The sequence below is a fragment of the Trachemys scripta genome, chromosome 11, assembly GCF_013100865.1.
Source record: "Trachemys scripta elegans isolate TJP31775 chromosome 11, CAS_Tse_1.0, whole genome shotgun sequence".
In the NCBI taxonomy this organism is placed as follows: domain Eukaryota; kingdom Metazoa; phylum Chordata; order Testudines; family Emydidae; genus Trachemys; species Trachemys scripta.
In genome coordinates, this window is record NC_048308.1 from 16,774,837 (window position 1) to 16,788,677 (window position 13,841).

Below are 13,841 nucleotides of genomic sequence, written 5' to 3' on the forward strand. Positions count from 1 at the left end.
ATGGGGTTGCACTGCTGCTCAGGTTGGGCTTTAGGCATGTGCCTAGTTTGCCTATGCATTAATCTGGCCCTATTTACACTAATACCCAATCACATTAGTCCCCACTCTCTATAAATCAATAAATGCCATTCTGGTTATTCTAAAACAGTGAAGAATTCCTTTTAGATTCCTCTTTTACATGTTATATAATGAAACAATCCATGGTTAAAAAATACAACACTCTACTTATTACTACTATTTGCTGATTTATACTTGTTTTGCAAGCCTGAAATTACAAACTGCTCTATATACTTACAGGAATTCCTACTGACCATCACAATCCTGTTGAGGTGAGGGGGGAGGGATTTAGCAGTAGATTAAGAGGAGACAACAAGTTATAGATATATGTTGGTGAGAGAGCCCGGATGTATGTATGAGAAAAGTCTAATTACAACACTCAGGTTATGAGCCCCATGTCAGGGAGGACAGTGATGTTATCAGAGGCTGAGGCTACGTCCACACTGCAATCAGAGATGTAATTTGCTGCTCATGTGGACATACCTGCACTAGCTTTAATCTAGATAGCGCACTAAAAATAGAAATGTGGATGGGGCCACACACACTCCAGCATGGGCTGCAATGTGAGTACATACCATGACAGGTCGGATGAGCATGTACAATCTGTGCCACTGCAGCCTCACTGCTACTTTTAGTGAGATGAAAAAGCTAGCACTAGCACGTTTACATGAGCTGCAAATGATACCTCTGGTTATCGTGTATATGTAGCCCAAGAAAGGAGGCAGAGGAGAGGTAAATTTCGATTTTACCACTGACTGGGCACCTTACACATAGGAAGGAAAACATTAATAAATACTGAAAAAACCTGGCATTCGAGGAGGATAGGAAATCAACTAAGGAAGAAGTGAGGCTGAGAAAGTATAGAAGGAGACTCTGGATTATGAAAAAATATAAGTAATAATTTATTCCTGCTTCTAAGCCTGGAGAAACAAGATGATGTATTTTGGACAGACTGAAATCTGGACTACTGGGACCTAAAGAAAATAAAGGAGGGATTTACCAGAGGGAAGACAAGAGATGAAGGCACAAATATGATTTTGTTGAAATGTTAAAGGAGGATAGAAGGAGATGGAAAAAATGGAGCAGGGGAATAGCTCCTTTGGGCAGAGAGACATTCCCTTCCAGCAGGACATGAAAACTTTTAAAGCACCAAGACTACAGTTTTACAGCGGATTCCTTAATTTGACCTACTGCCAAATAGAAAAAGAAAAGTTAATATCTGAAGAGTTTTCAGCTGATTTGGTTACTGTTGGCCACCTTTCCATATGGCTCTTCAAGAAAAAATGTTATGTCTACACAGAACAAGCCTGAGAGCAAGGAAGCATAAAACCAACTCCTTCTACAAAACCCTAGCTGATGTCAACAACAAAACAAAAACCAATCAACTAAAACACAAACAAAACAAACAAAAACTACTATCCACACATTGCCAAAACACTAACATAAGTAAATAAATAAATGCTTGAGGATAGAAACTTGTCTCCCAGGACATTTTGTATCATCTAAACAGACTGTAATCTCTTCAGGAGAATAGTATGCCTTCCGATGTGCCTTTTAAAGCTCTAAGCACACAGCTGGTGCTTAAATTAATAATAAATAACAACAACAACAATAATACAAATGAAATGTGGAAGCCAATAAATGGTATTTTAATAAAACAAATGAAAGATTTTTCTCAGGAATCTCTAGCAGTCTCTGGATGTTTAAAGCTGCAGAAACCTTCAGAAACAAAATATCTGCCGAACTGCACTCATAGTGAAAGAGAGTCAGGCAGTGTGTTCTGTTCTAACAGATTTGCACAAATGCACACAAAATGCCTAATTTTTTCACTATAAGACAAGTTATCCCTTAATGTTCAGTTGATTATCTCAACATGATTCCACTGAACATCACATAAAAAACTTTGGACCTCCTGTAGAAACCAATACAAAAGAAGAAGGAATGAAAGTAAAAACACATACCTTTTGGTGCTGCTCAGCCTGGCCTGCTGTTTAGAAATCTCTTCTGCAGCAAGAATAGGGCTACAAATAATATGGCCGCTTTTTCTGATAATTTTTTGCTTCATGGCTGTTAGACTACTCCATTCTCTCACAAACCTCTGAATCTGGCACAGAGAAGGTCAAGTGGTCAACAGCACGGGTATTAAACAAAAATACTTAATTACACTGAAATGTTTTAGATTATTATATTTAAAATTATTTTGTCAACTGGAAAAAAGTTTGCTTGCTGTAAGATGTTCTTTTCTGGGATGTAATAATTTCTGATATGAGCTTCAAAGGTTCTGCTGAAACTTTAAGACTTGGGCCTGATCTAAACTTAAAATATTTGCCTATACAGCTATGTAAATTAGGAGGGAGGTTGGGGGCAAGAGAGGGGGGGGGGAAAATCGGACATTTAATCAATGTAGCTTTGATGGCAAAGCCCAAGTATAGACACAGATGTGCTGGCACAAAATTCTTTTGCTGATATAGCTTGTATTGTTTAGGGAGCAGGTTTTAACTGTACTGGCAAAAGAACTCTTTTGCCAATATAACTGCATCTCCACTAGAAAGGTTTGCTGGTATAGCTGTACTGGCAAACCCTTCCTAAGGTAGCATAAAAATGTAGACAGAGGTTTGAACATGGACAACTCTGTTCAGCCTTTCTTATTCAAGCAAAACTTCCATTGCTCTCAACTGGGAGTTGTGGCTCAGTAAAGCGAGCTGAACAAAGTCTGTAATCAGGTTCACAGATACAATCCATGTCTCACTTAAAAAAAACCCACCAGTGCTAGATCTGTGATGCAGATTGCCTAGTTTCAGTACTAGAGGTGAATGGCATAACTATAGTCAAGTTGAAAGAGCATTTTGTACTAAACCATGAGCTGGTTATGCTATGTGAAAAAAACATCCACTTTGGGGACTAGATTATTCCAGGTGTGACTTAAACCTTATGCAGAAACAGGCCTTCAGAACTGAAAAAGTAGGCTATCATAATGATTTTCCTTTCCTCCTAATATTCTTCCCTCATCCTTACTTTTGTGAATAAATGAAAATGAGTACATATAAGGATTTCTCTCCCACTGAGCTGGAGCAGCATGGAAGAACGCAATGAAATTGGACATTTCAGTGGAGATGTGAATCAATGTTTTTTTAAATTTATTTTGTTAACATTTTACAGAATGTATCTCCCTCAGTTCACACTCAGAATGATGAAGGAGCAGAAGATGACAGGAGAAGAAGGGTCTATAAGCACTAGAAACACACGCCTCTCCAGAGCCTGAAACTGAAGCCAGGATTCTTGAGTTTCACTCCTCTACTGTCTACGCCTCTGAAAAGCACTGACAAAATGTGTCTCTCTTCCTTCCCAATAGCTGATCTACATGGATAATAGAACCTTTTACTGCTACCAGTTACTCAGTTAGCTCAATTGGTTGAGGTCTGTGCTGTAGATTTAAAGGTCCCAGCCATGTGATAAACCATGAGGGAATCAATAGGATTAAACATGATGTAATTTGTTATTTTTAATTTGCTTTTCTAAGAAGCTAGGAAATTGCATTAAAAAACCTTGCTTAAAAAAATGAAGGTTCCAATGTTGCAGGGCAACCTTAATAATCACATTTCCTAAATTCTGAGGGCTTGACTTTGAACCTAACAGTTGTAATGTCATATTTTGGATGTAATCTTCATTATAGAGATAGAATTCACAGAGACTACAAGTTTCAGCATGTCATGCTCTACATTGATTTCAATGGTCTTGCTAAGAGAGGAGAGTAACCATAGAGCACACTGAGAACTCTGCGGCCTACGCACATCACAAGTGTGATGCAGTCAAGCATATTTTCTCGACTCACAGTATGCCTCTCTTAAAACGTAACCTTTAAGATATGCAATTTTGATAACTTATGAACATCACTTACTAAAATCCTGTAAATGAGAAACTAATTGATGTGATGATGATTCTATCTACAGAAATGGTAACAGGAGGCGTGATAATTTGCCAAAGTAACAGAACGCACATTTATTATTCATATCAACATTTATAAAATCTGGCTGCATTGAGGAAATATAATCAGCAATTGAAACTTAAGGTAGGGTAACAAAATATTCTCCATTTATAAAAATTAAAGAAGTTCAAATTAAACATTACATTATTTTCATAGTAAAATTTGAAAGAGTGTTCTTACCAATGACCGATTTTGTTTTTGCTGAAAATTCTCTGGTAAATCCTCCCAATTATCCAATTTTATATCCAATGGAATAAAATTACAGTTCAGCGATTTTCCATCCTGGAGACACAATACAGACAAATTAGTTAAACCCACTAAATCCTGAAGGAATCCAAGTCTTTTAGTTTTGTTTACAGTTGTAATGTAATACAATATAGAAAAAGTACCAATTTTTTTCAATGGCTACCCAAACAATCTAGTTTCCTAATATTAGAAGAAATTCATAAGGTATTTGCACGGTGGATGTAAAACCACAGTAAGACTACCAATTCAGGAAATCTGATTCATAGTATTATACTGCAACTAAAGAGGATTACAATTTTACCTCTAAGCATCATCTTCACCTACATATAATACATCATCTTTGAATAGATCTGAAGCACCAACTTCACTAAATTAAACAACACAGTTATTAACTCAACTGTACTGCATAGCACACGGGACAACTGTTAGAATTTTTACTTGAGTGGAGAAAATGACTCTATGCCACTTTAAATCAGGTGACAGGACATGCTGTGGTGAAGTGTGCTCAGTGCCTCCTCTGTGCTCTGAGCAAGTTCTTTCTCAGATGATTGTCAACAAGTGAGCCGCCACCTAAAGTCCATGCAGGCCAAAGCCTTGTTCATGACTGACTGATCAGAAAAAGAGCTCTCTTGGGGAAAAATAAAGGCAGACTTCTAAAGTACGTCACAGTACACAAGATAGAGACTCGCTCTCCAGATACACTTTTGGCTGAGGAGAAGACCCATTAATCTGGGAACCAGAAGACCAGCAGGCTATGAGCTCTAATCTTCCCTCTTTTACTGATTGTTGTTTATATTCTGTGTATTTCAAACTGAGTATGGCCTCATACCATTCACTCTAGGAGGGAGGCAAATATTATTATCCTCATTTTACAAATAAAGCAACTGAGAGCTTCACTTGCACAAGGTCACTTCTGGCCGAATTGGCACTAGAACCCAGATCTTGAATATGAATGACCCATGGGCCAAGTATGTGTTGCTTTTAGTGGCAGCTCCATACAGAGGATAACACTCATTTCTACAGCTCCAGCAGTAGAGCTCTGTGGTGTGGATGTAAAGGTTTTTGGTTCAAATGTTGCTGCAGAGCCATGTGGGTTATACGAAGGAATTTGTTTTCCCAGTTCATTTAAACAAATGGTTTATTTAATTCACAGAGTAGAAAACTTTCATTCATGTTGAGACTTGCAACAGAACCCAAGTGTTCCAGATTTCAATTGCTTCTGAAACACAACAGCTGGTTTGAAGATTGATAGGTTTGTAAGAAAAGGTCCATTAAACTGAAGAGGTCTCCCCCTGAAAACCAGCAGAGAGTTGGAATGAAACAGTGACAGCAATGCCCCAAATGACAATTTAAAAAAACAATATTAGTAAACTTATTTTCGACCCCTAACATCTTTGGATACCAATGGGAGTTTTCTTAATTTGTTTTGTTCAAAAGGTGATCTGACATTACATATATGGCACCAGTTGCTTAGTTTTCTGAAACTTGGGAGAAAACAATATTATGTTTGCAGGTTGAAATGATGCACTGTCATAATTTTTACTGACATTCAGAATATTTACCAAGGGTCAATGGTGGATTCTCCAACACTTCAATTTTTAAATCAATATTGGATGTTTTTCTAAAAGATATGATTTTATGCAGGAATTATTTTGGGGAAGCCTGTGTTATACAGGAGGTCAGATTAGATGATCACAATGGTCCCTTCTGGTTCTGGAATCTATGAATGTTCTGCCAATACAAACATTTTAATTACCCTTTTGAACATTTTAAAGAATACCCTTGACTACAACTTTAATCCAACACTTACTGGTGGACAGGAGCTGTAAGTATTTTATTTAACTGAAAGATTGGTAAGTTGTAAACCATTTACAACCCAAACCACTGCCATACATAAAAATGTCATTTTAATTATATATATATATTCCCAAAATGATTGAAAAAATCAAATAGAAAATATTTTTCTTCTAATTTTTACCAAGGAAGATGGCTTAGTCACATAAGTAAATACAATTTCAAGTCCAACTAGGGACTTCCATTTTTCACCCTGGAAAAGTTTGGTGCTGGATTGTGGTGGTGGTTCCTGATCATAGTTGAGGTTTTTGGTAAAACAATTCTCCAAGAGCACATGCTAGCATATAAAACTGTTACTAAACTTCTGTAACTGTTGTTCTTCGAGATGTGTTGCTCATGTCCATTCCACGTCAGGTGTGCGCACGCTGCATGCACCGTTGCTGGAGACTTTTCTCCCAGCAGTATCTGTATGGCCGACTCTATTGCCCACTGGAGGCCCACGCTTATGCACCAGTATAAGGGGTGCCGCCGGCCCTGCATCCTCTCAGTTCCTTCTTGCTGTCAACTCTGGCCATGGGGAAGGAGGGCAGGTCATGGAATGGACATGAGCAACACATCTCGAAGAACAACAGTTACGGAGGATTAGTAACTGTTTTTTTCTTCTTCGAGTGCTTGCTCATGTCCATTCCATGTCAGGTGACTCTCAAGCAGTGCGCTCAGAGGTGGGCTAGGAGTTTACAACTGAGTAGATTGTAACACAGCTCTGCCAAAACTGGCATCATCCCTGGCTTGCTGGGTGATGGCATAATGGGCAACAAACATGTGGACCAAGGACCACATTGCAGCTCTGCAAATGTCCTGAAATCAGCACCTGTGCCAGGAAGTCTGCAGAAGACACCTGTGCCCTTTTCGAATGGGCCTTTACCATGAGTGACGGGTGAACGAGCCGTTGGGGGAGGCTAGCCCGCGGCCCCTCCCCCTCTCTCCACCCCTCCCCCCCTGCAGCCCAGGGTGCACCACCCCCTCCCCGTGGCCCCTAGTCCCCCATGCACCCCCAGTCCCAGAGCGCCGGGCAGTAGGCCTGCTCGACACATTGCTAGTACTCTGCTGGGAGGAGGAAGAGGCTGGTAGGCTCTAGTGGTGCCTGTAACCTCTCCCTTTGCACTAGTTGGTCTCGTGCCTGGATGGACCTGAGAAACAAGGGGGCTGCTGAGGCCTAAAACGCCTGCACAAGGCTGCTGATGTATAAAGGCCAAGGGATCTTAATGTGGCTCTGGAGTCTTTAACTCCATGCAGCTTCATGTCCGTTTGGTCCGAGAATGGCGAGGACCCTTTGAACGGAAAGTCCCGCACTAATGGCTGGACCTCTTGTGACAGCCCTGATGACGGCACCCCTGAGCCCCTCCTCATGGCGACTGCCGACGCCATCGACCTGGATGCCTAGTCCACCGCATCCAGGGCAGTCTGGAGGGAGGTTCTCGCCATGGTCTTTCCCTCTTCCACAATGGCCCCAAACTCCTGCCGCACTTCTTGGGGCAGTGACTCTTTGAAGCGCGTCATGGAGTCCTAAACTCCGAAGTTGTAGCGCCCTAGTAGCACTTGTTGGTTTACAATATGCAACTGGAGGCTCCAGAAGAATAAACTTTTCTACTGAACAGGTCCAAGCATTTGTGATGGGTTCCCCCTGGAATACCCCTACCCCCATTCAGTTTTTGTTCCTTAGGTGTTTCCAGGAGTCTTCCTGTCTGGAGAGGAAGAACAGGGAGCAGGTCTGCAGCTTGTCACAGCAGTACAGTGAGAGAGAGCCCAGGCTGGTGTGTCAGAGGGCTCCGTGGTACTGCAGTTCCAGGTGGCACCCTGGGTGGAACCCATCACATAGTTTTGCCTCCTTGTTTTTTGGGGTAGCACTGGCTTGGGCCCTGCCTATCCCGCTCATTGGCAGCAGCAACCACCAGGGAACTGGGGGGGGGGTGTGTGTGGAGGGGTAGAAGTACATATAATCGTAGCCCTTTGCGGGCACGTAATATTTCTTCTCTGCCCTCTTGGAAGTTGAGGGCAGAGTAGCGGGGGTCTGCCAGAGTGCCTTTACCACCTTGAGTACCTCCTGGTGCATGGGGAGAGCCACCCTGGCTGCAGCCACAGCTGTCAAAATATCAAAAATGGGGTCTGTAGGTTGTTTGAACTCCTCCACCTCCAGGTCCAGATTTTCTTAAGAAGCTCCTGGTGGTGTTTGAGATCACTGCAGGGTATAGGGTTAGCAGGCCCCACGAGTGCCTCATCAGGGGAAGACGAGGAGGAAGCCACCGGAGGGGCTGGTCCTTGATCTGTCCTGGGGCTCCTTCAATTGAGAGTACCATGGGGATCTCGGTGCCACAGTCCGAGTCCAAAGCTAGTTTTGGCATGGGCTGAGGCAGGGCCACAGTGCTCCTTTCAGAGGTCACTACTGAAGGGGAGTGCAAAAGGTGACCCAGTGCCAGTGGAAACCCCCATGGATTCCAGTACTGCCAGTAGACTGGCCATTGACCCAGGGCCTATGGGACCAAGGACGGACGGCACCGACATCTGTCTGGTAAGCCGGATGGTGGTGCCTCTTCAGAGGTGGCGCTGATTCCTCTTTGGAACCCAAGGCAGTGCTGTCATGACCTCTAGTCAGCTCTGATGGGGGTCTGGAGAGCAAGGCCTCGGTACTAGGGAACGGCTGCGAGGACTAGGAGATCAGTGCAGATATTCCGAGGACCAGTGCCAGGGTTCTGGCAACTGGTGTCAGGACTCATGTGAATGGCACTGCACTTCAGTAGACCGACACCGGGCCTCTAGGGACTGGTGTCGCAGTGCCGGAGAACGATGTCGGGTATCTGGTGACCAATGCCTGGGATTCGGTGATCAGCGCATAGGCTGAGGCAACCAGCATCTTAGGTGATGGAGACCGGGGCCGGCAAGTTGGGGATGGACGCCTCGATGCCCAAGACCTGGCCGGAGACAGAGACTGGTGACAGGCTGGGGACCACCGAGGGGGCCCCAATTCGGGTTTCCCTCTTGAGACAACGGACTTAGGCGGCTCCCCTGCCACAGGCTGGCGATCCCTAGGCTTGGGCGGAATTCAAAGGGTCATTATGTCTTTGGCAGCCTGAAAGGCTTCGGGTGTGGACAGTGTCCACATGTGCTACATGCCTCTGCTGACACCCTGTATACTCAGGGGATCCCTCGGTGGTGATCTGTAAGTTCCCCAGCCATATGCCTTTGAGGGGATGGCGAGTGGCCTGACATGGGTCACATCTCGCCCTCCAGGCTTCTCTGGTCTTCTTGAGGCATAGGGGAGCCCCTTCTGTTGGCACACTTCCTGTGCCACTTTGCCTGTACTGGAGAGGTTGAGCGGTACCGGAAAGGACCCGGTGCTGGGGAAGCACTGCATACGGAGGTGGAGGTGCTTGGTGCCGAGTCCGATCTGCCTGGCTTGGAGGCTGATCTCAGCCCGGCTTCCATAAGGAGGGCTTTCAGTCTGATGTCCCTGTCATTTGCATGCGGGGTCTGAAACCTCTCAGATCCAACGTTTATCTTTTACATGAGTTTCCCCCAAGCACTTTAAACAGCTGGAGTGAGGATCACTCACAGGCATAGGCTTTGTGCAAGCTGCACAAGGCTTGAAACTTGGGGACCGGGGCAGGCCCTGTCCCAGGAACAAAGTTCCTTAAGGGGACTAACAACTAACTCTAAAAAAAACGACTTAAACTATTAAAAATGATCAGCTATATACAACGAGAGTTCAGAAAAACACTGAGAGAAGGCTTGCCGAAGCAAGAGCAAGAGTGTTCCAGCAACCGTCATGGGTGCGAAGAATGAACGGATAGGGTGCAGAGCCGACAGAGCCCCTTATATTGGCGCATATGTGCAGGCCTCCAAGGGGCAATAGAGCCGGTCCTACGGATACTGCTGGGAGAAAACTCTCTGACAACAGTGCACATGGTGTGCGCACATCTGACATGGAATGGACACGAGCAAGCACTCGAAGAAAAATCAAAAGTTATCTGATAGTACTTTAACAGAAAACATCTGTTGTTATGTTGCACTCTATTGTCTTCTAGATTAAAGCACAATTTTCAAGAGCCTGATCCAGAGCCTATATATGTCAACAGAGACTCCCTTTGATTTTAATTTTGGATAAGCCCCTGGAAGAGCACCTTCACAAGATGACAATGATTATCTCTGTCTTCAACTCAGTTTAGCGATAATTGTAAAGGCAGGATTTTTACAACCAGGAGAGGAAAAAGTCTACCACACTAATAACTAAGTGTTATGAAACTCCTATTTTACAGCAAAGAAACCTCATAAACCACTAACATTTGTACCTCAATAGATAACTCAATTTATCAGCCTTCTAAAATATATCTATTGAGAAAACATTTGTATTTGTTTGTAAGCTAGGAGAAAAGTTATCTTGTCTAGTAAACTATTATTAATTCCTTGGTGGAAAAGAACTAGAAGATAAATTGCCTAATTTTTGTACATCTCAGTTAATAAAAAAGAGAGCTTTGGTATGAAATAAGAAAATTAAAACATAAATACATGCACTGTAAACCTTTCACTATTATAAAGTAAAATGTTGCCCTATAATAAGCATACTAGTATGTGAAACCTGTACAGATTGAGTGCATTGTAATGCTTACCTTTGTATAGAGGTGAATTCTATCAGTATTCCTACTTGCACAGAAGTTCAGCACATCATACACTGGAAAAGTATCTGAATTATCAACACGTCCTATAAAAAATAAGAAAAGTGTTTGTTTTTTTTAAATCTAATCTTCATTACTTGGAGCAAAAAGGGAAAATGAGCACACCAGCCACAGAAAAAGGTTAACTAGATCTAAAAGTCATAAGATGAGAGCCTTACATTGCTCTTTCAAAGCATATTAGGCTTTGCTTCACTTCTAAAATGGTGTCCTTGGGAGAAGCTACAAAAAAGTATTTGATACTTAGTTTGGAACTTAGAATTAAAACTTAGACAAGGTTCTAACAACTTAAGCAATATCATTCTAATAAACTTTTCTCTAATGATGTTTCTAATGGTATAATGGACACAAGCTACTAACTCTGCTTTGTACCAGTTCTGTCTGTTCTAGCATGTGACATCCTTCTAATTTTGTATTTTTTATCCTTAGGTTGTAAGGCCTTGGGTGCAGGGACAATATTTTTGTATGTGTTTGCACCAGACCTACCCCAGGAGGGCCTCAATTCTGACTGGAGCGCCTGAATACTATTCTTATATCAATAATATTTCAATACAAGTCTGTATTTAAAGTATCACAGCAACACATCATACCTCTATCCTTACCTAATTCAAAACACTCCAAGATAAAAGTCTGTACACTCCAAGTAGTTCAGGGAAGACAGCAATAGGGTTGGTGAAAATCCATACCTTAACTGCTTGCTATAGGGCTCAGGACTGGAACCCAGAGTAGCGGGTAGGCTTTGGCTTCCCTGCCATCCACTACAGAATGGCATTGCTGGGGGCAGTGAACAAGATGACTACCTGATTCACTGCAGGAGTGACACAGTCAGGGCAGTGGATGAGAGGATTGTCTGATGTGCTTCTGCAGAGAGACTTGGAAAATCTCCCCGCGGAAGGGGAAATCACAGAGTGACCTGGCCAGAGGGCTAAGTCAGGAAGCAACCATAGTATGATTCCGTGAATAGGAGGAGAGCGGCATGGTGGAAGACCAGAAAAGGGATGCTGAATCAGGCAGAACTAATCCCCAGAGTCGCCAGAAAGCGACGCCACCCGGGGTGAGTAAAGCACCTTGTGATAGTGTGCTTACAAGAAGGTGTTCTAGTTGTTACATGCATACTTGGAAGCATCTTTTACTTAAGTTTAAAAAAGTTAGACACATTCTGGGTGTTGCTGAACAAACTGAATGAGAATGAATAAGGATATGCATAATATTACAGTGACAAAAATTGTATCCATAAGAATGAACATGAATACCAGGCATTCTACATATCACAGAAATTCTGTATTTAATTGCAGCCTCGGATAACAGCTCAATATGACCTATACTTGCAGGCCAACGGACAACAAGGATGCGCACTGCAAAATTCACTGCATCCTGCCGCCCACAAACGAATCAACAAAGTAGAAGAAACCTATAGGAAAGATGGGCAGGAGAAAATTTAAGAAAAACGGAGGGAAATTAAAAGGACCTTTGTATTTTTACCCCATATGTGTTTCTCATGAAACATTAAAATGTATCTATGTAGTGTACAATATAACCACAGACTAGTATCTGCACCCACAAAGTTCAATAAAATGACACACTGTACATGGATCAACAACCTGCTAATTGGCAGCTGCTCACAGGGCATACTTGTCACACAACCCAAAAGCAAACTGTGAACAATACTATGTACATCTGTGGTTCTGCCACAGTTGGATGAAAATGTTGGGTTCAGCCCACCTCACAATTCATCTGGCTGTACTACGGTGAAACCCAGAAACCCAGTGGTCATTCTCATGTGTCAGCTTTTTTGTGTTTCAAATATGTGGTTTCCAAATGAATCTGCATCCCAGTGTTTATGTTTAATGCAATTTTGCATAACTGCTATGACAGATTAGGATTCCTAGTTGAGCCATTTTTCTTTACCTTCTTGAGGCTTTTGCTCACATTCTTCAGATCCATTTTCAACAGCATTAGCTACTTCGCCCCGAATCTCATCAGATGATTCAGTCGCTGTTTGTACTAAATCCTCTCTCTCATTGTTTGCATTGCATACTGCTATACCTTTGATTTTTCTAGAGTCCTGTGATGCATTTTCTCCTTCACTCAGAGTAGAGGGAGGATCATTCATTTGATTTGTATTCTTTTTATCTATAGTTAAAGAAACAGGAAAGTGATCAATTTTACTTTGCTTCTATAAGAATAGTTAAATAAATAAGATAAATATTAGGCAGTAATATTAATTTATATTTGAAACAAAGTATCCTAAAATGTATTTTGGTTATAATAATCCAGTAGTTAATTCTGAAAGAACAGCTGTGCCATAAATGAAATGAAATTAATTTTAGACTTGCTGAAATATTAACAGATAATTTTAAACAATGAAACACCTGAAAACTGTAATGTTTAAGTTTAAACTTAAATGTTAAAAATATTTTAAATTGCATGATGTTGAAAATTACATATTATTCAACATATTATTCCTAATGTTGAACAATATTAATGTTAATACATTTCAATACAATTTTTAAAGTTCAGCTTATACACTATTTATTATTCATCTGAGGAAAATGTACAGATCAATTGCTTATTCTCTCTCTCCACCCCACAGCAAATATATTTTATTTTAGAAACTAGAGCTTAATGTCTGTGAAATCAATTAGAACCAATATAAATATGTTTGTTTCTATTCTTTTTCTTAAGAGAATTTTAGTGACTATGAGATGAGCCATGTTGATGACACTGGAAACAAAAGTCCTCTATGGAATAGGTATTGCACAGGCACTGCTTACTGATGTGTGTCAGCCAGTGAGTTAAACAGAGAGTTCAGAGTCCATGACACAATCTATCCTTGGTTTCCACTACTGAAACTGTCAACAATGCTGTGGTGGCTTTTATTTTATGGCTATTTGTCACCCAAGAACTGGAGCAAGTCCACTAACTCAGGTCCCTGGAGCAAATTTATATGATCCTCTCACATCCTAATAGTCAGTATTAAAAAGGTACAAGCAATATGTTATGCATGCAACTTAATTTCAAAATACAAAACA

The 13,841-nt window shown here is 41.7% G+C and overlaps 1 protein-coding gene across 5 annotated transcripts in view; it reads right to left on the reverse strand.

The window, feature by feature from the left end:
• The window catches only part of ZRANB3 (zinc finger RANBP2-type containing 3), a 112,858-nt gene that overhangs the window by 13,412 nt on the left and 85,605 nt on the right, over nt 1-13,841 (reverse strand). For all 5 annotated transcript variants that reach the window (XM_034786007.1, XM_034786005.1, XM_034786006.1 and 2 more), the window contains 4 exons: nt 12,718-12,942; nt 10,747-10,838; nt 4,223-4,324; nt 2,019-2,161 (listed from right to left, as the gene is read on the reverse strand). In XM_034786007.1, coding sequence (XP_034641898.1) covers nt 2,019-2,161; nt 4,223-4,324; nt 10,747-10,838; nt 12,718-12,942 — 562 coding nt within the window. The remainder of the gene's footprint in view (nt 1-2,018; nt 2,162-4,222; nt 4,325-10,746; nt 10,839-12,717; nt 12,943-13,841) is intronic.